Source organism: Rasamsonia byssochlamydoides (genome assembly GCF_041956645.1).
Source record: "Rasamsonia byssochlamydoides strain NRRL 3658 unplaced genomic scaffold VTN77scaffold_46, whole genome shotgun sequence".
NCBI lineage: Eukaryota > Fungi > Ascomycota > Eurotiomycetes > Eurotiales > Trichocomaceae > Rasamsonia > Rasamsonia byssochlamydoides.
This window is the reverse complement of record NW_027192429.1, coordinates 69633-89359: the sequence shown is the minus strand read 5'-3', so window position 1 is coordinate 89359 and position 19727 is coordinate 69633. Positions and strand designations below refer to the sequence as shown.

The 19727-nt window shown below is 50.3% G+C and overlaps 5 protein-coding genes across 5 annotated transcripts; 1 reads left to right on the top strand and 4 right to left on the bottom strand.

Moving 5' to 3' along the window:
* Positions 1-64: 64 nt before the first annotated feature.
* VTN77DRAFT_6112 (uncharacterized protein) lies at positions 65-3025 on the bottom strand (the record flags this gene model as incomplete). Its single annotated transcript, XM_069422355.1, has 6 exons — positions 65-405; positions 481-1039; positions 1095-2327; positions 2399-2634; positions 2716-2794; positions 2900-3025. 6 exons carry the CDS (start codon positions 3023-3025, stop codon positions 65-67), a joined length of 2574 nt encoding a protein of 857 aa, XP_069276367.1.
* Positions 3026-3830: 805 nt separating this feature from the next.
* VTN77DRAFT_6111 (uncharacterized protein) lies at positions 3831-9863 on the bottom strand (the record flags this gene model as incomplete). The annotated part of the gene is made up of 3 exons (XM_069422354.1): positions 3831-3893; positions 3956-9359; positions 9418-9863. 3 exons carry the CDS (start codon positions 9861-9863, stop codon positions 3831-3833), a joined length of 5913 nt encoding a protein of 1970 aa, XP_069276366.1.
* An 835-nt stretch (positions 9864-10698) lies between these two features.
* On the bottom strand, positions 10699-12274 carry VTN77DRAFT_6110 (uncharacterized protein; the record flags this gene model as incomplete). Its single annotated transcript, XM_069422353.1, has 3 exons — positions 10699-11137; positions 11190-11808; positions 11884-12274. The coding sequence occupies 3 exons, from the start codon at positions 12272-12274 to the stop codon at positions 10699-10701; spliced, it is 1449 nt and encodes a 482-aa protein (XP_069276365.1).
* Positions 12275-15628: 3354 nt separating this feature from the next.
* VTN77DRAFT_6109 (uncharacterized protein) lies at positions 15629-17428 on the top strand (the record flags this gene model as incomplete). Its single annotated transcript, XM_069422351.1, has 1 exon — positions 15629-17428. The coding sequence occupies one exon, from the start codon at positions 15629-15631 to the stop codon at positions 17426-17428; it is 1800 nt and encodes a 599-aa protein (XP_069276364.1).
* A 336-nt stretch (positions 17429-17764) lies between these two features.
* On the bottom strand, positions 17765-19102 carry VTN77DRAFT_6108 (uncharacterized protein; the record flags this gene model as incomplete). Its single annotated transcript, XM_069422350.1, has 4 exons — positions 17765-18271; positions 18338-18691; positions 18787-18937; positions 19071-19102. 4 exons carry the CDS (start codon positions 19100-19102, stop codon positions 17765-17767), a joined length of 1044 nt encoding a protein of 347 aa, XP_069276363.1.
* Positions 19103-19727: the final 625 nt, after the last annotated feature.

The following is a 19727-nucleotide window of genomic DNA, read 5'->3' as shown; positions in this document are numbered from 1 at the left end:
AAGAGACAAGAACAAGACAAGAATAAAATAAGAGAAAAGAGAAAGACAGGTCAGCCAGCCCAATCTAATCCACCGGATCCTCTTCAAGGAGAGTCTTGAAGCTGAAAGGCTGGAACGGGATCCCATCGCCAATGAAATGCTTGCTCATGGCTTCGACCCAGTGCAGACGGAGCGAGTGCAACATGGCGCTCGTGCCCTCCATGACGCACAGGATGAACACGGTCAGGACGAACCAGAGGTAGAAAGTGAACACGATCATTACGACCCGGAGACCTGGAGATTCGGTCTCGAAGGCGCCCCCGAGGGTCATTTTCCAGAGGACGATGGAAAGCTGTTGGTGAGCAAGAGACAGGGCCCAAAGACGGAGGTACGACGCAGTGTGAGAGATACAATTGAGGCAGAATTCTAGTTGCACTGTTAGTGAGCTGTTCGCAAAATCTCATAACAAGATCGACGTAAAGAAAAAACTAGAAATCTTACCAATAGTGTGGATGACTTGATGGATCATAATATCCGCAAAATCGAATTCTTCATGCTCGCTTTCACCGATGTCCTGCGCGATCATCGCAACACCCTCACCATCACTAGCCAAGCTGTCGCGGCCCTCAGATGGATTGCCATCCAGATCACCATCCTCATCCAGCGCGCTCACTCTTGACTGCTCTCCAATGCCTCTGTATCCGAGGGCTCGGGCGCGATTGTGTTCCCAGCGAAGCCAAAATGGCTTGAGGAAGAGCATAGTTGGAACCTGCACGACAGCCAAAAGCAACAAGATAACCTGCACCGCGGCCTGTCCAGGATAGAGCTGCTGCTCAATTTTACCGGGAGAAAGGAACATGAAGATCAGCATGTTAAGGAGACCAGGCGGGGACTCCCCACGGGCGTTCCAATCGACAGACCATTTATAAATGATGGTGACGACGAGATATCCAAAGATAGACTGGAAGAAAATCATTCCTGGGATGAAATTGCCAAAAATGTCAACCTTGGACTTAAAGTGTCGCGCATTGATATACTGCAGGCAGAGAGAGTATGTCATCTAGAATCATGTTAGTCAATGAGTTAGTTAAAAAAAAGGACCAAAGGTGACCTACGTGAGCCCAGCCCAACAAGATACTCAGCTTCATCTTGAAACTGTTGGTGAAAAGGAGAGCGTTCTCCGCTTCGTGCCAGTTCCAGTCCAATCCGAACGGGTAACGGTAGCTGCCTTTGAGTGATGCCTCAACAGCCTCTCCTTCGCGGATATTCTCAGGCCATTTCCACTGGCTAGGGAATAGAGTAAACGACAACGAGAAGACATCGTTGTAGATCAAGCCCGTGTACATGGAAAAGATACCCATCATCAACATGATGTAGCGGCCATAAAACGCCATGTAAGTCAGTTCATCCAACTTGGTGCGGGCAAGTTTCTTCTCCCACAAGATCATCGCAACGGCAGTAAGGGTCATTAAGAAACCGTGGCCAAAGTCACCAAACATGACGGCAAAAAGGAAGGGAAACGTGACAATCGTGGGCAATCCGGGATTGACTTCGGAGTATTTCGTGATACCGTAGGCGTTAATGATAGTTTGGAAGGCTTCGGTGAATTTGTTCGTCTTGATATAGCTGGGAGGAGTCTTGTTCGTCTTAATCTGGTTGACGATGGTGGGAACAGATAAACCAGCGCGGTCATTCACATCCTGCAAGGTAGACTTGATCAACGGAAGAGAGTTGGTCGGACACCACGCCTCTGCGATCAAAGTCTTCCTCGCCTGGTCATAGGAGAACTTGTTGAGGGTATGATAAACGGCCTTCTCCTTCTTGACAATGATCATCCAGGCAGCGAGAGAGCGCGCAATCTGCGTGAGTTCTGCATCAAGGGTGTTCTTGGTATTCCGCAGGACGCTTTCCACGTCGCTGAGCCGGGTGTTGACTTCATGGATTTGATCCCTTCTCAGTTCACTGTTTTCGTCGACGCTGTACAAGCTTGCACCCAGAGATTCAGAAATCTTTCTTATCTTCACCAAAATCTCTTTACCGTGGGCAAAGATCACAAAGACGTTTTTGTGGACTTCCTCGTTGTTCGTCGGGTCAATAATCGGCTCAGGAATTTCCGACTGGTTCATGTAGAGATTTCCTCGCAATGTGCGCCAGAGGATACGCTCAAAGGCTCCAATACGGTCTCTGGGGATAACTCCCGCCACGAAGCCAATGTTCATGACGGAAAATGATTGTTGGCCCTGAGCATCACCGTTCTGACCACGAGGAACCTGGTGCTCTACATCTCGAAGCAGTGGCGCCTCGTCATTGTCAAATGATTGTCGAATATCCTCCGTGTGGCCATGGGCCTAGTAAATGGGTAAGTCAGCTTGCTGAAACCCCCACAAACCGGGCAACATAAGCTCAATCTATCACATACCCGATCGAAGAAACCACCAGCTTCTCTCAAAACCCATCGCCATTCAATGAGCTCGACCTCCCTCTTCTTCAGCGTCTCATAACTATCATTCAGGGACGCAATCCTTTGCTCGAGACTCTCACTGCGTTCGGCCAGCTCATCGATCTCTGCTGCCGACGGAGCCGCTAGGATGTTGGCAAACTCAGACGACGGCCGCATCGGGATGCCCGCTTTCTCCATCTGGGACTGGAAATAACCTGAAGGAGTCCCGAATATTGGTCAGCCTCAAGTCCTGAAGTATCCAGCCAAGAAAGAAAGAGACAAAGGGTGGTCCATACGCAACTGTCTCTCCACGTTGTCCAGCCGACGGATCTCCTTGGTGAACGTCCTCTGGAAAGCATTCGTATCGGGGTTGAGCTATTCAATTCACACGGAAATTCATCAGCACTCCCGAACTCTCCAAATGATCTGCCCAAGCATCGAAATGGGTCGACCGCTGATCCATTCCCCAGAGAAACTCACATCTCTGAATTGCACCTCGCCGATCTCTCCCAAAGCGCTGACAACTTCCCGGCCGATTTCATTCGCGATATAGAGCTGGGTCAAGCTCATATCCGCCGAGCGGAAGAAGGTATCCTTCGGAGCCATGGTGGGAGAGCAGTTTGCGCTGCCTAAAGCAGGCTGCTGTTGCTACTCTTAGTCAGAATCCGAATGCAAAGTGTCAAGAGATGCGACTGCGGCGCCACATTCACCGACCAAATAACTAAATAATGACAACGTGATGTGGGGAAAAAGAATGAATGGTAGTTGGAAATTGGTCAGAGAAAGCAGTGCCGGTGAAAAGCAGAGCCACCGCAAGCTGCTGGCTTCAACGCACTGTCTCTTCCCCTTGTGCTTGGGGTACGGTGATCGAGGCGGCATGGAACCATCGCGGGTGACGACTAGGTCACATGATCTAATATCACGTGTAACTACCTACGGAGTACAGGCTACAACATTGTCTTGGCCGTTTTCCCAAGGTTCTTAGTTGAACAAAAGAAACTATTAGACATCATTATTAATTTCATATAACCACCCAACTCTCCTCCATTCATCGCACGGACAATCCGATCATTTATCAGTCTTCCGACGTACCGGTCCAGTATCCGTCCAATTACCCAACCGAGAAAATCGCATTAGTTCCAGACCTAGCATCTCTAGAAGAGCTAGCTCGTGACTATTATTTCCTTCTTGGGAGTGCATATCAAGCGATGCTGCAGTCGACCAAGAAGGAAGAAACAAAATAATAACCCAACTTTTGTTAACCCCCCTCCAACGCTATATGCCCACCAAAAACGCTTTTCCCAATGCCCCTATCTGAAATGGTACATGACAAAAAACTTGGTCATTCCAGTCACATATAAGATGGAAGCAGTTCAAAAGTAAATTGACGTTCATTGTGAACAGTAAAAGATCAGGCAAAATAGCTCTTCCAGAGGACCCCAGAGAGGTCTTCGAGCTGATCTGGGGTAAATGCCTAAGAAGAAATATTAGCGTCTTGGCCATGTGGCAATGCAACAGCACTGGAGGACACCCTACCTTTGCATCGATATGCCAAGTATCTTGTCTTGTCTTTTTGAATTCACTGATGATAGATTTAACACTTTGCCCGACAATGCCAGGATCGTTTGCCGCCTTCGTGCTGAGCGTAGCCAAGGCCTCAGGCATCCAGCGCGGCGGCGGACTCGCGTACGGGAATGCCTGAACCAGCGCACCGAGACCCAAGACGGCCGCATGTCGGATGATAATGAGTCGAGTATGTTCAGGAGTAGGAGTGCTCGTTTGACTAGATGTGGCTGACGATCGGCCCGCATGATTCCTCGGTTTCTTAGGGAGAGGATTGTCGTTGAGGGTTTTCGTGAAGCGCTCTTGGAACCTCTTGACAATGTCCTCTCGAAGTGCAACTGGCGAGCAGCGAATCATACCGGACAGAGTCGCTGCAGCCCCGGCTCGGACCTCATGCTGCGTATCTTGGAGCATGTTGGCGATACACTCAAATAACTTGTCTCGATCCTCTGCAGACAACAAGAAGAGACGGCGGAAGTAGATGATTTGCATGTTGATCATCACACGAAGTCGTTGGTGCCATGAAGGTGAGGTTTGTCCGATCCGGATAAGAGTTTCGATGAATGGGGAGTTCTGCTCAGCCGGATGGGGAATATTGGGCAAGTGGCGGAAGACATGATACGCCAACGATTGCAGTTCAGGATCCTCTTTGATGTCCATCATGTGCAGCAGCTCCTCGGTAAAGACGTCCGCGAAGAACGGCACAAGTTGGGTGCACTCGTGAGAAGAAAGGGTCGAGTCCAGCCAGAGCAATACTGTTTTGCTACCAGATGTGTACGACGACGGTGTCTGCTGGCCTGGCTCCCGTTCATGCCGCCATTGTCTTAGTTTTTCAAAAATTTCCCGAATCGTCTTCCCGAAGCTTTCTGACGGTTCATAGGGGAATGTACCAATAGACGAGGCCGACTTCTGGGCCTGAAGAAGACTGTTCATGTCGGCGTGGGACTCGTGATATCTCGTGCGGTAGATAGATCCCAAGGTATGTCCCATTGCTTCGCGGACGCCCTTGTAGGGATGATCGAGATGTGCAAGGAAATCTTCGACGATGGGCTTCTCCAGCTGGAAGTGCCAACCCGCATCGATGATGCACTGATGTAGCAGACTGATCTTAGAGCTCTCTTTGAATGCAGCGTTAGACGTCATATCGAGCCTGAAACTCGCAAGCCAGTCGACCAAAGGCCAGGCCCGACGTGGATCTCGACATTGCAGAATCATGTGAAGGAAGGTAGTCCAATAGCCAGAATTCTCTGGAGTCAACATGTCGGTAAAGATCTTCTGGACCATTGGGAATGCGTACTCCCAAACCATCGTCCTCTTCTCCACGTTGGTGTCCGTTACAGAGCTAATCAAAGCTCCGAGAATCTCCGCGGTTGCCCGATGCTGGTGTTTATCGCTTCCGTCTTCAAATACGGTCGCGATCTCTTCTTTGACCTCATCAAATGTGGCCGCTGTGAGCTCATCGCGGAACATCAATTCAAAAACATACAGCAACATCATCGCGCACGCCATCCGGAATTTGTCTGCAGCCACGTCCCGAGGCTCCTGCTTGAGATACATGAAGAATTTCGAGAACCATTCTCGGTTGAAGAGTCTGCCCATGTGGCTGCGAACTTTCCACTCCAGCTCATCGTATTCAATGTCTCTTTTAATGTTGGCCTTGTATGCTGGCATCTTCTCTGACCATACAAGCCATCCTGGAAAGTCGTGATCAACGTAATATTCGGCCTCGGGTTTGGCGAAGCTGGACAGATACTCTTCCGTCCAACCTTTCTCGTAACGTTTGGTAGCGACCTGGATCCTCGCCGGGAAGTGCTGCTTGCCCAGTATGTAATTCTCATAATTATGACTGCATATGGCTCGGACATCGATCATAGTGAAGAGAGCTATGAGCGCTTGCGAGTACATACCACGAAGACCCGGATGGGAATCAATGGATCCAAGAGTAACGAGGTCGATCAAGTTCTCGCTTGCAACATAATCGAACCTCAGGCCCATACTCACGACGATCGTCGCAGCCCGGCTGGCTATCTTCCAGTGGGACATTCGAGCCAAATTCACAAGGTCTTCCGCGAGTTCCGCTTTTTTCTTCTCAATCATGATGCGCTTGTGGTTAATCGTCTCGCGCTTCTGTTCTATCTTGTCTTCCACATCTTCTGTCGGCGCAATTGAATTGACAATATCTTGATCCAGAATGGCCATTCTCTCCATCGGCCGGCCGTAGTCCATGATTTGGTAAACAGCTCCGGAGCATAACTTCTGCACTGAAGGTCTGTCGACGGCGCTGGCATCGATGAAGGCCTTGATCAAGGCCGGGGTATACTTCCAGTGCCGCCCTACGGTCTTTGCGAGGCTGCCGAATAAGAGAGAATATATTGCACCTTTGATCCGCGCATGATCATTCTCTGCAACGGCCTTTTGCAGAGCCTTTATCAATGGAGGTATGACGAGAAGACGAGAGCCCCAAATTGCTTTCAAAGCAGATTCTCCAGCACTTTGGGCATTGCGTCGGATGTCTGTATAGAGGGAAACACATGACTCGGCAAGATCCAGGAGTAACCTCTCGTCAAGCTCAGACCTTGGCCTGGGAGCAGCATTGTGTCTCAAGCGTTGCAAATGATAGACATTGGCCCTTCGCACAAGCAGTGGCCGTGGGTAGTCTTTGCGAATGCCACTGACCTTATATGGCTGGATGTCTGCAGCAAGGAGTCGCGTGACCCGATCCAATACATGGGCCGATCTTTCCATACCAACATCGATGAACCAGGACCGATATGCAGTATACAAGGCGCCGAAGCATGGCACGTCATCTTCCTGCTTCTCCGTCAGGAAACGATGCACCTCATGGAGGACCTTGCCAGCCCGCTCCCTAATATTATGTATAGTAGCATATAAGGGATCATTCTCGTCCAATGGGTACCCCGTTGGATAGGTGAACGTCTCTCTGACTGTTGCATCATCGGAGCTGTCGAGAGAGGCATCTGCTTCGTTATCTCCATTGTTGGCGTCGGATGAAATACCGTTAGCTTCGACCATTTCAACATCGCTCGGTATACCCGACGAGCCATTGTTGTTGTCAACCTTGGAAGCTGCCTTGGGGTCAAAGAGCACTGAAATGCCTGAGATGATAAGTCGAAGTAGTACAAGTTTCCTGGTCACCTCGTCAGACCACTCTTTCCCGCTTCCATCACGCTTGACACTGGATGTTCCATCCGTCAAGGCAGTAAGTTGATCAAGAGCGGTTTCTGCTTGGTTCTGGAAAAGGGCGACAGCAAACTCAATCTCTTCCCGTTTCGGCACATGCCATTTGACTGTCAGGTTCTTAGGATCCTGCCTATAACCCCAATGCTCGATTTTCACGCCGTCTTTGACGGCCTCGGGCTCAAAAAGAGAATAGTCCACAGTGTACGTGACGGTCAGGTTAAGAAGCAGGTGATGAATGAAATTTGAGATGTGGACAGTCGGAATGCCTTTGCACTTCTCTTGCATGTACACGGCGATGTCAAAGAGTTCTTGCTTATAATTGAGAACTGCATCTCCAACGTGGACAACACACATGCTCAGCATGCTGACATTCCAAACGAGAGCCCGATCCCGAGGAAGAACATCTGTGCCTGTGGTTCTAGTGGAAGCAGCGCCGTTTTCATCAATTTCAGTGCGGATCGCCTGCACTAAAAGAGGCACGAAACGTTTGAGAGCTTTTTCGGGGTTCACCTTGCAAACGGCATTGCAGATAAAGGCCATCGCATCTCGAGCCTGGTGGATCACGTGGTTCGCGACAAAGTCTACGATCTTGGACAGGGCCACGTCGTAAAGCTCGGGTGACAAAGCAGCAAGTAAAGGCATGAAAGTTGCCGGAAGGGTGTTGACAACATTCTCCTCCGGAGAACCGCTCCGTACCCGTGTAGAATCAGGCAAGTTTTCCAAGAGCGTGAATACACGACCAAGGAAAGAGATCAAGAACTCTCCAAAGCTGGTTGTGGATGATCGGAGGATCATTTCTTCCGTTTCGTCACTCAGATCGGTGTCGTAATTCGTCTTGACATCCACACCTTCCGCTTCCATCCTCTCCAGCTCCCCTGTAACCCATTGCTGGGCCAGCATATTGCAATTCACGTCGTCGCGTCCTTTCGTCAAGTCTTCGAAGGGAATATTGTAGCAGACCGACTGGATGAAGGACAGGGCGTACAAGGATTTCTCCAGGTCATTTGGATCGATCCCAGGCAATGCAAGCCCCAGGAGGGTTGTGATATGACAACGGAAACCTTTAGTGCGGACCATGATTCTCGACAAGACCTGGAGTGCTCTCAGGGAGGATATCGTCCGGTGGACCTCGACTAAACCATGCATGGACGGGTATATTCTTTGCAACGCTCCTGGGAGGATGAGATGGGGCTCGAGATATGCCAAACTTTGTAGGGTCGACAGAGAAAAGTTCATTGCCGTTCCGCTTTTAGAATAGATACCCATGAATATCACCTCACGCAAACTTAAGACGAAGCGCTTTCTCAATTCCTCATTTAATCTGCGCTCCGGGGGCACCTCCATCTCCCCACTGTGTTCGCGGTTCCAGCGCATAACGAAGAAGTCGGCCAGGTAGTATACCAGTTGTGCTAGCGTCTTCGTCCAGTTCCCTGAATTCGAGGGATGGAAGAACGTCTCCACCGCCTGTATGAGACCTTCTAGCTGGGACAACACTGAATCTTCCGCTTCCAGGCATGCCGGAGACAGAGACATCACGATCCACCGTGCGATGTGATGGGTGACAGGGTGCTTCCGCGAGTCGCGATCGAGCATGATACCCAAACCCGAGGAGATATCGACGACAGCGCTATACGGCGAGGTAGCCTGGCCGACCGGGATCTCCAATAGACGTAGGATAGCGGTGAAGACGAGTGATGACTGCTCTTTGGTAAAGATGCCGTACTCTGAGAACGGTATGTAGGAAACGGGCAATGAGTCTCGGGCCAGCCGAGAAAGAAGGTCCAAGAAATTCATATCGAACGTCTTAGACCGGTTGACGAGAGACCAAAGGTGAAAGTAAGTGGGCAGATAATTCTGAGGTCGCAGATCTTGCCTGGACTCCGGTGCTGGGGACGTGGGAAGCAGCAGGTTCATCAAGCCAACCACAACGAACGCGCCCTCTGAGAAGGATGTGGTGAAATGCGGGAGGAACTCCTCAAGCATCGCTGGCAGTTCGCATGGATCGAAATAAAGCTGAGCGAATGCGCACATCTTCGTCAGCGTTTTGATGTTGCGCTTCAGGTTTGTCGAGTGCACCAAGCCCGACTCCGTCGGTAGGACGAAAGTCCTCAATTCTTTGAAGAGAGGCTTCCAATCCAGAACCAGATCCTTCACTGGCCGTAAATAATGTTTCCGCCTGTTTTTCGTACGGGTTAGCGCGATAGCATGCATGGCGAGGGGAGTTGGCAGCTCACTTCGTGAGGAGCATGAACATGCTTGCAAATCTCTCCGCAACGTTCGGATCGATTCCCGGAGCAAGAGAAAGCTCGTAATACAGCTTCACCAGCTTTATCCTTTCTTCTCGCGTAGGATCGAACTTGAGCGACAACCATCCCCTCAACTCGCGTGTCCAGTGTACGGCCCCGGGGCTGAAGTCGCCCGCCTTCACCGCGACATACAGACATTTCAGGATCTCATGAAGATTACGTTCCCTCTCGCTGTCGTCTTCGAGCTCGTACGGCAAGTACTGGAAGTAAGGGTACGTGCGTGGTCGAACCCGTGCTTTCTTGGAACCATCTGCGTCGACTCCATTGGTTTCGGCAGGCGCTCCACCGGGGGAAGTGGCCCGGGACAAGTCATGCCCATTCTGAAAGTTGTCGGCTGTCAAAATGGAAGAGACCCTCGCATTTTGATTGTCCATGATTGTGGTAAGATCCGGAGAGCGGCGTTCCGCTGAGGCAAGGCACGTGGGATGAGGGTTGGGAAGGGAGCCTTTTTAAGAACGGAAGTCAGTGGTTGAGAAAAATATAAGATACGCAAGAAAAATAAACAAGGGACGCACTTCATTCAAGTTTGACGCCGTAGAAACAGCTCGTCAAGACCCGCTTGAAAGATGACTGCAAATGTATGAGAAATGCGCCTCAGCCTTGTTCGCATCAGCACAATGCAGCGACAGTGAGCTGAATTCCACCAGAATCCCAGTGGTGCACACTAGTAATACTGGCGAAGGGCAAAACTTCTCAGAGATTGTAGGAAACTTGACAAGAAGGGGTCATCTCAAAGACAGTGAGATGCCTGCTGAAAAATGCACTGCTTTGGAGTTGATCGCCCTGCTGCAAGTTGAGGTGACCAAAGCTCCGCACGCGATGCTTGGCCAGGTCTGATTGAGAGTGCGGGCGGCCAGTTACCGTATCAAAGTGCAGATGACATAATTCCACGTAACGGATGCCAGAGACTCAGCCCACCCACGATTTAAGAGCCGTCTACGATATGAATTCCAAGCGAGACTCGTAGGTGGAAATTATTTTCCTCTTTCCTAAGAGATTTACCCCTCGAGATCAGTGCGATTGACTGTGTACAACAGCAATTCTGCTTGCTCAGCTCACCTTGACCTGAGCTGCTCAAAAGGGATTAGCCTGGTCTATCCGACCAGGCAGCATCTCATACGCAATCACAGCTGATGGAAAGAAAGTATTAGAATTAATTATCGTTCACGGATCTATTATTCCGCTCAACTACATTACAAATCATATCCCCTAGGCTGGCGGAAGGAAAGAACCGAACAGAACCGCCTGGACAAGCCCGTAAATCACCATACCCTGCGTAGCTGCCGAGAATAGATGTCTGCCTGCCGGGGTCGGCTGGGAAGGCTTGGTCTTGTCCAGGGCCAACGAAGCCAAATACCAATACCACAACGGATAGCCGGAAGAGATCCGGTTGATAATCTGAACGTGGTAGCTCGTCAATGCCATGATCGCCAATAGGCCCTGCGTAATGGCAAGACGAGCCAAGCATGACTGGCGAAGACGTGTCTTCTGTGACGAAGCGTCCCGTGCAGAACTCAAGTAGATTTGCTCTGCTAGGGGCTTTTGCAACGCGGAGAAGGCCGACTGGCACAGAACGGCGAGCATTGGCGCGGCAAGACAGAAGAGCGGTAGGTTGGAAACTGTCCAGTATTTCAAAAAGCCCACATTCCTACAATAACTGGTCAGGCGCGATATCAGAATAGAGCAGGGACGAAGCTTACCAATAATGTGCTTGTACCCAACCATATATGCTTGGGATGAGCTGTTTACACCAAGGCCGCGACAAATCCGAATTTGTGCAATAGGCCATGAAAGCGACGTACTGCGGTCCAACCATCCCTAGAGCGACAATGCTGCCACCGAGGACAACGACGAACAAGCGATGCATTACCTCGAGGGAGAAACCGCGGGTGATAACCCGAGCAACTCCCAGGGCGGCATCATAGGCAAATAGACATCCACTTAAGATGCCATTGCTGCGGACGGTAGTGGCCAGCGCAAAAAGCACAGCGGCAGCAAGAAACTTCACATCTCGCGATATCCGTCTACCAGTGTCCTCGTCAAAGACGGCCGACAAGTAGAGGCAGAAGCCCGTTAGATTGAGAAAGGAGAAAAGAGACTCGCCATAGGGGGCAGAGAGAAATGCTCCAGCTGGAGAGATGATGTGGAGAGCGGCTGAGACGAGGCAGAACGCCCTCTGGGCGTTTGTCTCCGCGCCAAAGATGGTCTTCGTTAAAGCGTACAGTGAGAGTACTGACAAGAAATGACTTAGATGAGAGATGCCAACGGCGACCAGAGCGACCTCTGTTGGTCCGATCCCATTCTCCGTTGGGCGGAGGGCTATAATTCAAAATGAGTTTTACGTCATCAGCGCTGGAAGTGGTCCAGAGGCTGCTCGAGGTAGAGTAGACGTACCGGCTGTGAGATGAGACAGCAATCCAGTGTATCCATATCCAAAGGCCCATTCCTGCTCATATAGATAACCTCGTTCGGCTATGTGTACAAAGTAGATGGAATCCCATCGCACGAATCGCAAGATGGGGGAGATGGAGGGGATTCCGAAGGACCCCCAAAGCTCTTTCGCTGGGGCTGGCGACTGGGACGGCCCCAGCAACAAGGTGGTGGATGTATCATACCCGGGTCCAGGGCAGTTGATGATGACCAAAAATAATACGGCCTTCCATACCAAAAATAAAATAGTCAGAGATTTTATCGGGTGGAGCAGAAACCAACACCTGGACGAGGCTCCTCTCTCATCAGTGGGAGCGAGCGCCGTCCCCGGTTTTTGACGAGTGTCATTATCCATGACAGGCCCACAGATACTTCAATCATGAAAATTTGACTCCTCCTTTGACGCATCTAGGGTTATAGACGCGGCAGATATCAATTGTATGTCCAATGCGTCGCCAGCTAGATCATTGTACATACGTGAGAGTATAACGATGGATCTCGTCCATGGCCCCGGGGCCGCGGATGTTGGTGACTTGCCATATTTGGTATAGTCTCATACTCTCGTCAATGCGTCATCCTTCGGGCCGTACGGAGTATGAACACATTTAATTTACATCAGTGTTCTCTTGTTCGCATAAACAATGCATAATCATATGCCATCTTCTTTACTGATTAGAGTAAGGGCAAAATAAACTGGGCTTATCAACAACATCTTCTTTAACATCCTCTCTGATAGCTTGTTAAGAGAAGCTGGAAGAGACAAAACACCAAGATCATAAAGACCTCTTGTGATTAAGAAATATATCTTCTGAAGGCTGATTTGATTATAACTATTTTGTCCCTGTCAGATACTATTAATAGACCCAAGAAGACCCCATCTCGTGCTTTGAGACTGTTGATACTGTATTTCTCAAACCGTTTCCTTTTAGGTGAGTCTAAATAGGCAGCAAAATCCCTGCTTTGCCTACAGTCCACTATCTAGGTACTCCGTACTGTCTGCCAAAAACCTCAATGGCCCTTCTTCCGATGGGGTTTAAAAAAAAAGTTCTGAAAAAAAAATCCATATAATTGTGTCCTTGTCTCCTGTCTTCATATTTAGTGCTGATCTTGCAAGATTTTTTTTTAGTGTCATAAATACAAAAATAAAAATAATTCGATTCATGCTTAATGCACTGCACAATCACATCACTGAACATATGACTCTGTACAGAGTACATACGCCAGTATGTTCCCATGAAAATAATTTTCGTAATCATAATCATCATCATAATCATAGCGTCCTGACAAGAGGACGCAGTAGACTGGAAGACTGGATGGATGACGGCTGCTGGGTTGATTATGCGTAGATGACGACTGATAGGTGCCTTGCCTACCAAAACACGAGGCCGCAGACTGACGCAATTAAATTAAACTCAATTCTTTGAGACGACGGTATTATTTTTATTTTTATTTTGATTACTATATTCCTTATTCCCTCCTTGGCGCCGTCATCAATCCGTGTAAAATCAAAGTATTATTAATACAACCCGTCAGATAACTATCGGAATATTATTAATAAGGAAGTTTCTTTTCCTTTCTTCTTCTTTTTTTTTTCTTTTAAGGGAAGGTTCCACTTCTACCTAGTAAGCTTCTAGGCTTAGGCTTCTATCTAGCCTTCGATCGAAGAACCGAGGTATATTGCTAGGATCGATCCGATCCTTGGTATATGGTGGGCCTTCCCTTCAGCCCTATGTACAGCTAGATAGAGTCGCAATCGATGACGAGGGGGAAAAAGGGAAAGGTCAGGTGAAGGGAAGGCTCCACTGGAAATTAAAAATCTTTCTTTCTTTGCTCCAGCACAGCCTCCCAGTGTGCTTGCCACGCGTGGATCCAGTAGATTGAAGTTCTCTGATTGAACTGGTTTATTGTTATTACTATTAATGTTCTTTTCTTCCAAAGTTGTGTGCCTACAGCGAAGCGAAAGCGAGAGCGAAGCGCGGAGCTCGACTCAAAAGAGAAATCATTACGAAGTTACGAGGTGCAAACCTGCCTAGGCTAGTACTTCGTATTTCGTAGGTTAGAAATTGGAACGCCTTTTTTTCTCTCGGCCCCGCACTTGAGTGTTGGAATTAGTGGGCTGAGCCAGTTTCGGCTCTCGGTGATCAGAGAAGATTCCGAGGGAAAGAGTCTCGGAGCGTTCAAATTGATCAATGATCAATCTTATCACTGATCAGCCAGCACGGTACGGTACGGTACCGACGAATCCGAGGCTCCGAGTTAATGAAGTGGCTGCCTAAGGTTGGTTGTTCGTTAGTGCGCTTAGCCTCATTGATCGACACCTGGAGACAGGAGAGAGTCCCACCCCGGAGATTCAGACCCCGACCGATCTCTATGCACAACATTATTATGAATATGAACGTGAATATGAGTATGAGCATGAACATGAGCATGAGTATGCCACCGTATGCATTGCAATGCAATGCATCGTCACTCTGGGTCATTGCCATGTGTCCAACTCAGAATTTTCGTAACGAAAACCTGGTAGAGCAGAGAACTCGAAATTCGAAGACGATCTCCCAACACAGCCACACTCGTTTTCAGGCTCCTAGCTTGGCGGTTTAAGGGTCCCTGCGCGAGTCGATACGGGGTATACGAGTACGCCCTATGCGGACCAAATTGTCCGCTTGGGCTGTATGTACTCCGCATTTCGTATGTAGTTAACTAATCGATTGATTAATCAGATCGCTCGCTCGTGCGATCGCCGCTCCGAAAGTTCCAGGCTTCCAGCACATACTCCGTATGCACGGAGGAATAAAATAGTAATGATTCTCCCGGTCAGCATCGGATCCGAAGTGGTGCGAATTCCGTCTACGGAGGAGGATCTAATCTGCTCCGTACGGGTGGTCGCCTAGGTTAGGTTCCTGCCTAACTAGTGGAAAGTCGCCGACGGAGTTCGGGGCAACTTCGACCGGCACCGAACCAGCAGGAAGCAGCGGATGTCGAATCGAATTATCTGATTTTAATCAAGCTTTCACTTTTCGAATTCGGATACGAAAAATACTACGGTACTCGGTCCTTGCTTACGGCCGGGACGGCCCTTGTCGAGAACAACTCGACACTCCAGAACGAGAACGAGAACGAGAACGACAACGACAACGAGACTGGAGTGGATCCAGCCTGTCATCATTATTCGCCCCATGGGCCATTCTCCATGAGGCCACGAGACCCATTGACTCCATCTCCATGGAAAATCCGCGCTGCCCAGAGTTGCTAGCCCGTTACAGTAACTAGGTAGCGAACGAACTAATGAGATCTGCGGATCTATGATGATGGTGGTGGCTCCCCCATTTTAGCCGACAAGCTTATATACGCAGGGCCTCCAGACTAATGATCTAGTATGATGCATAGGATATTCTTGTCAGCATTCAGGCAGCCTTTTAACATTAATATTTCAGTCCTGCTTCTTCCTACGGTCTACTTAGGGAGAACGTGCATTGAAGGCCCCCCTGTCCATCCACTGCCGGGTATGTGTAACTAGCCTCCTCCTGCCATGTCGCATGTCGCATATCCCTTACTGACATCCCCTCCATACTTATAGATCTCTCCTCGCAGAATTGACATCACTGAGAGACCTTTTCTCACTGGTATGACCCAAGGTTCATTGATGTTATGTTCCTAGGGTCCTTTATTCTGCTCTCTCGTCGTCATCCGGCTGTCACCGCGTGGACCCATGTTAGGCTCGATGCTGTTTAACCTCGGCCTCACAGCGGATGCTGCCGCTGCCCATCGTCACGAATTCTCTCCCCAGACGGAAGAAAAACCAGAAGAGAAACGATTGCGTTCGTCTCGGGCTCTCTCCGCTCTGCCAACCATTACAATGAGCTCCCCATTCGCTGCCTCTACCTCCAAGACGTTAGATGATAGCATGTCCGACAGCAAGGAGCCTCCTCACTTGTCAACCAAATCCTCCCACCCAAGTAGTCTCTACTCTTCCAGCGATAATGATGACGATGAGGATGTTTCCTCAGTCGTCTCTCCGACCAGACCCTCCATCATCGTCTCAAAGCGCTCCGCCCGATCCAAGACCACCTTCCAGCTCGCACATCCACCTGGCAACCCCCGCCACATACGATTGAGACTCCGACCTAAATTGCTCCTCCAATTGCAGCAGATCGGTCCGGCATCCCGTCCCGTGCCCGCGTTCGATGTGCTCCCCGCCGCAATATCACCCCGGTTGGCTTGCAAATTCCCCAAGCTCTTCGGAGCCATCCATAAACTAGGTCCGAGAGATCTCATCGTCCTCACCAGCGACTCGTACGAACAACCCAATTCGGGGGAGGACGACAGAAGTGTTTCATCCGAGGAATACAGCCAAGAACACAGGGAAGTCGTCGCAACCATCTGTCAGCCGGTCAAGGACGATTCCGTCCGCAAATGCAAGGTGGAAATATATCTGGGTTCCCGCGTGTCGTGGGAAGGGACGTCTATGCCCAATGGCTCATATGAATTCATTTCCAGGGGCGAGCAGGAAACTCGAAAAGCCCGGTGGGTTTTGCGGAAAAGTCGTCGATCAGGCACTGGGGTTTCGGACTTCGGAGAGGCGTCCAAACGGTTCACCTTCAGCATGATCAACCCGAATACGCGTCGCCATCCGGTCATCGCATCCATGACTCGCAGCAGCATCGACGTGTATGAGCAGTATTCCCTTCCACCGGTATCCCCTAGCGAGGAAGTTCTGTCACCAGTGTCGCTTGCAGGGTCTGAAGGCGGAAATGGCGAGACAGGGCGGGAACTGATCAACATGGAAGATGACCTTCGGACGCTCATTGTTGTCACCGGTGTGTGGATTGCTTTCATGGAAGGCTGGTCGAAGAACTTCTCCTATGACTATGACACGTCACCGCGGAGTGACAGTCCGGTTAATACGCCAGTGTCTCCGAAACGCAAGTCATCTACGGTCTCGAAGCAGGAAAAGGAAACGGCGGCAGCGGACGGGCAAAGACGCAGAAACCCCATCTTCTCGGTGGTCGAGTCGTCCATGCGTCCGTCGCTGTCGATCAACCGGAGCCGATCTCAAACCCTCCCTTCTTCACGGAGGTTCCAGACGGTCGTAGCAGGGGACAGCTCTTCGTCAGCAACACCAGACACATCCCAGAGAAAGCGCGCCAACAGCCGCTGCGTGTCTGCATCATATAGCAGCCAGACAGGGGCAATTGATCGACAGGACAGGGTTCAAGACCTGCCCAGTAGACTAGCCTCTTCCAGCGATCTGAAATGGACCGACCTCAGCGAGAATGGCCACGTCACTAATCCTGACCCGCAAGACGATCGTCAACATCAACATCATCACAATGAAACAGCCCCGGCAAATAGAAGGCGCCCGTATAGTCATGTACCACTTTCGCATCGAGAAATACCCAACGACTCTCCCAACGCCCCTGATGGAGATAAAGATCGAGATAGAGATACAAGAACAAAGGGCAAGCGATGGCACCGACTCAGCGCCATATTCGGGAAGAAGAAGCACTGATCAGTCACGCGGGATTTATGTCTGTCTTGACAGCGCCACAGACAAGGACCCGCATCGGTCGACGAAGTTACGGTTATGTCTCATGATTGTACTGTGTTAGTATCAATGTTATACCTAGCATTAGCATTAGAGGGGACTCTTCTGGGGAGTGTTGGCGTTGGAGTTAGATTTGGCGTTGGAATGGAGTTTCGGGAATATCATCAAAGTTTGCTTTTTCTTGCTTTCGTGGCTATCGTGGCTATTCATCAAATTTATACACTGTATATAAACACACTGAAAGGAAGAAATATCCAAGCGTTACTCTCTTATCCAGCAACCTCCAACGAGAGATACCTCTTATCGCTCCATCGGAGATATAGGCTTAGGCACATACGGCTCCTCCAGGTACCTAATCTCCTCCTCCGTAAGCTTGATCTTGATACTAGCGACAGCCTCGTCGATACGCTCCTTGCTATTGAGGCCAATGATCGGGTTCATATTCGGGTGGCTGAGCGACCAGGCCGTCGCGATCTGCGCCATGCTGACGCCCTTCTTCTTGGCCAGCTCCTCGACGCGGTCGACGATGGCCTTGTCGGCTTCCGTCTCGCGGCTGCGGATGAGCATGTTGAGTGCGCGGTCGGTGTTCTCGCGCTTCGTGTCCCGGCTGCCCCAGGGTCGGGTCAGGGCGCCTCGAGCCAGGGGCGACCAGGGGATGAGGCCGACGCCCGTGTCCAGACAGTAGGGGATCATCTCGCGCTCTTCCTCGCGGGCGAGCAGGTTGTGGTAGTTTTGCATGGAGATGAACTGGTGCCAGCCGTTTCGGGCGGCGATGTTTTGCAGGGTTTGGAATTCCCAGGCGGCCATCTGAAATTGCAGTTAGCAAGGAAGTATCCTTGCAGGGTACCTATTTCTCAATCGTAGGTGACGTACCGAACTAGCTCCAATATACCTAACCTTCCCGCTCTCCACGACGTCATTCAACGCCCTCATAATCTCCTCCCGCGGCGTCTGCCGGTCCAACCGGTGGATCTGCAACACATCAATGTACGTGCCCAGCCGCTGCACGCTCGCCTCGACCGCGTCGAAGATGTGCTTGCGCGACAGGCCGACGCGGTTGACCCAGGCGCCGTCGTTCCTCGTGGCCGCAATGGGTGGTTGGTTGCCCTCGTCGTCGACGCCGAAGTAGCATTTGGTCAGGATGACGACGCGGTTGCGGGGGATGTTGTACTTTTTCAGGGCCTTGCCGATGATTTCTTCGGATTTGCCGTGGGAGTAGACGTCGGCCTGTTGCAGTGGCAGTTAGCACTCGCGAGAATAGACATCACGAGAGAATAGATAGATGGAAATGGAATGATAGGATAGGAGTTCTCTTCACGAACCGTATCCCAAGTATTGATACCCTTCTTATAGGCATGCTCCAGCAGAGGCAGGGCTTGCTCCTCATCCAACACCCACTCCTGCCAAGCAGATGTGCCATAGGACATGGCACCGAGGATGATCTTGGAGATCTTGAGCCCGGACTTGCCGAGACTGAGGAATGCATTAGTATCCAATTGCGAGTGTATTGTGGATTCGTAGTTCTCTGACGCCCAGTCGAACCCTCCCACGAGGACTGAGCGGAGGAGGGAATGCGGGGGAAGGACGTAGGTGCTTGAAACCTTACTTGACATATTCCATCTGGGTGTTATCCGCCATGGCGAGCACTCTTTCTGAAGGACTTCTTCCGTAGTTCGAAGGAAGAATTCGTTATTTCCACCAGGGATGAATTCTCACTGAGCAGAGAGTGTAGACAGTTTTGCTGGCAACAAGAGCAGAAAAAAGAGGGACGAGACGATTGCGGGGTTCTTATTTATATGTACACCTGGGGACAAGCTGCAATTGTTTCACCATGCAACCCGCCAGGTCAATTACTAATTACTAATACATACTCCGCACTCTTGAGACGTCACGTCAGGAAGAACCTTAAATTAGTTGGCTCCCTAGTGAAGGCTTGTTGATTCAATTGAGATCTTGCTCTGAGGTCCTGTCCCCACCGGCCTTCCTACTAATAGTGAGGGGAGCTTCACTGCTTCTGACATCAACCGGCTCCGGGTCTCGGGAGTGAATTAGTCCATGTCGTCAACTAATCAAGAATTGAGAATTCTTTTCTTATACCTGACTGTAAAGTCCGCACGATTCGTTCTTATTTATAGGCTCGGGGTTAAGGCACGGATATAAGACACGGATATACTGGTCGGTGTGGATATCACCGACGGGAACCAGTCAACTATATCCGATATCTAATCGCAGACAGGCTAGTGGTAATGCATACCTGCAGGGT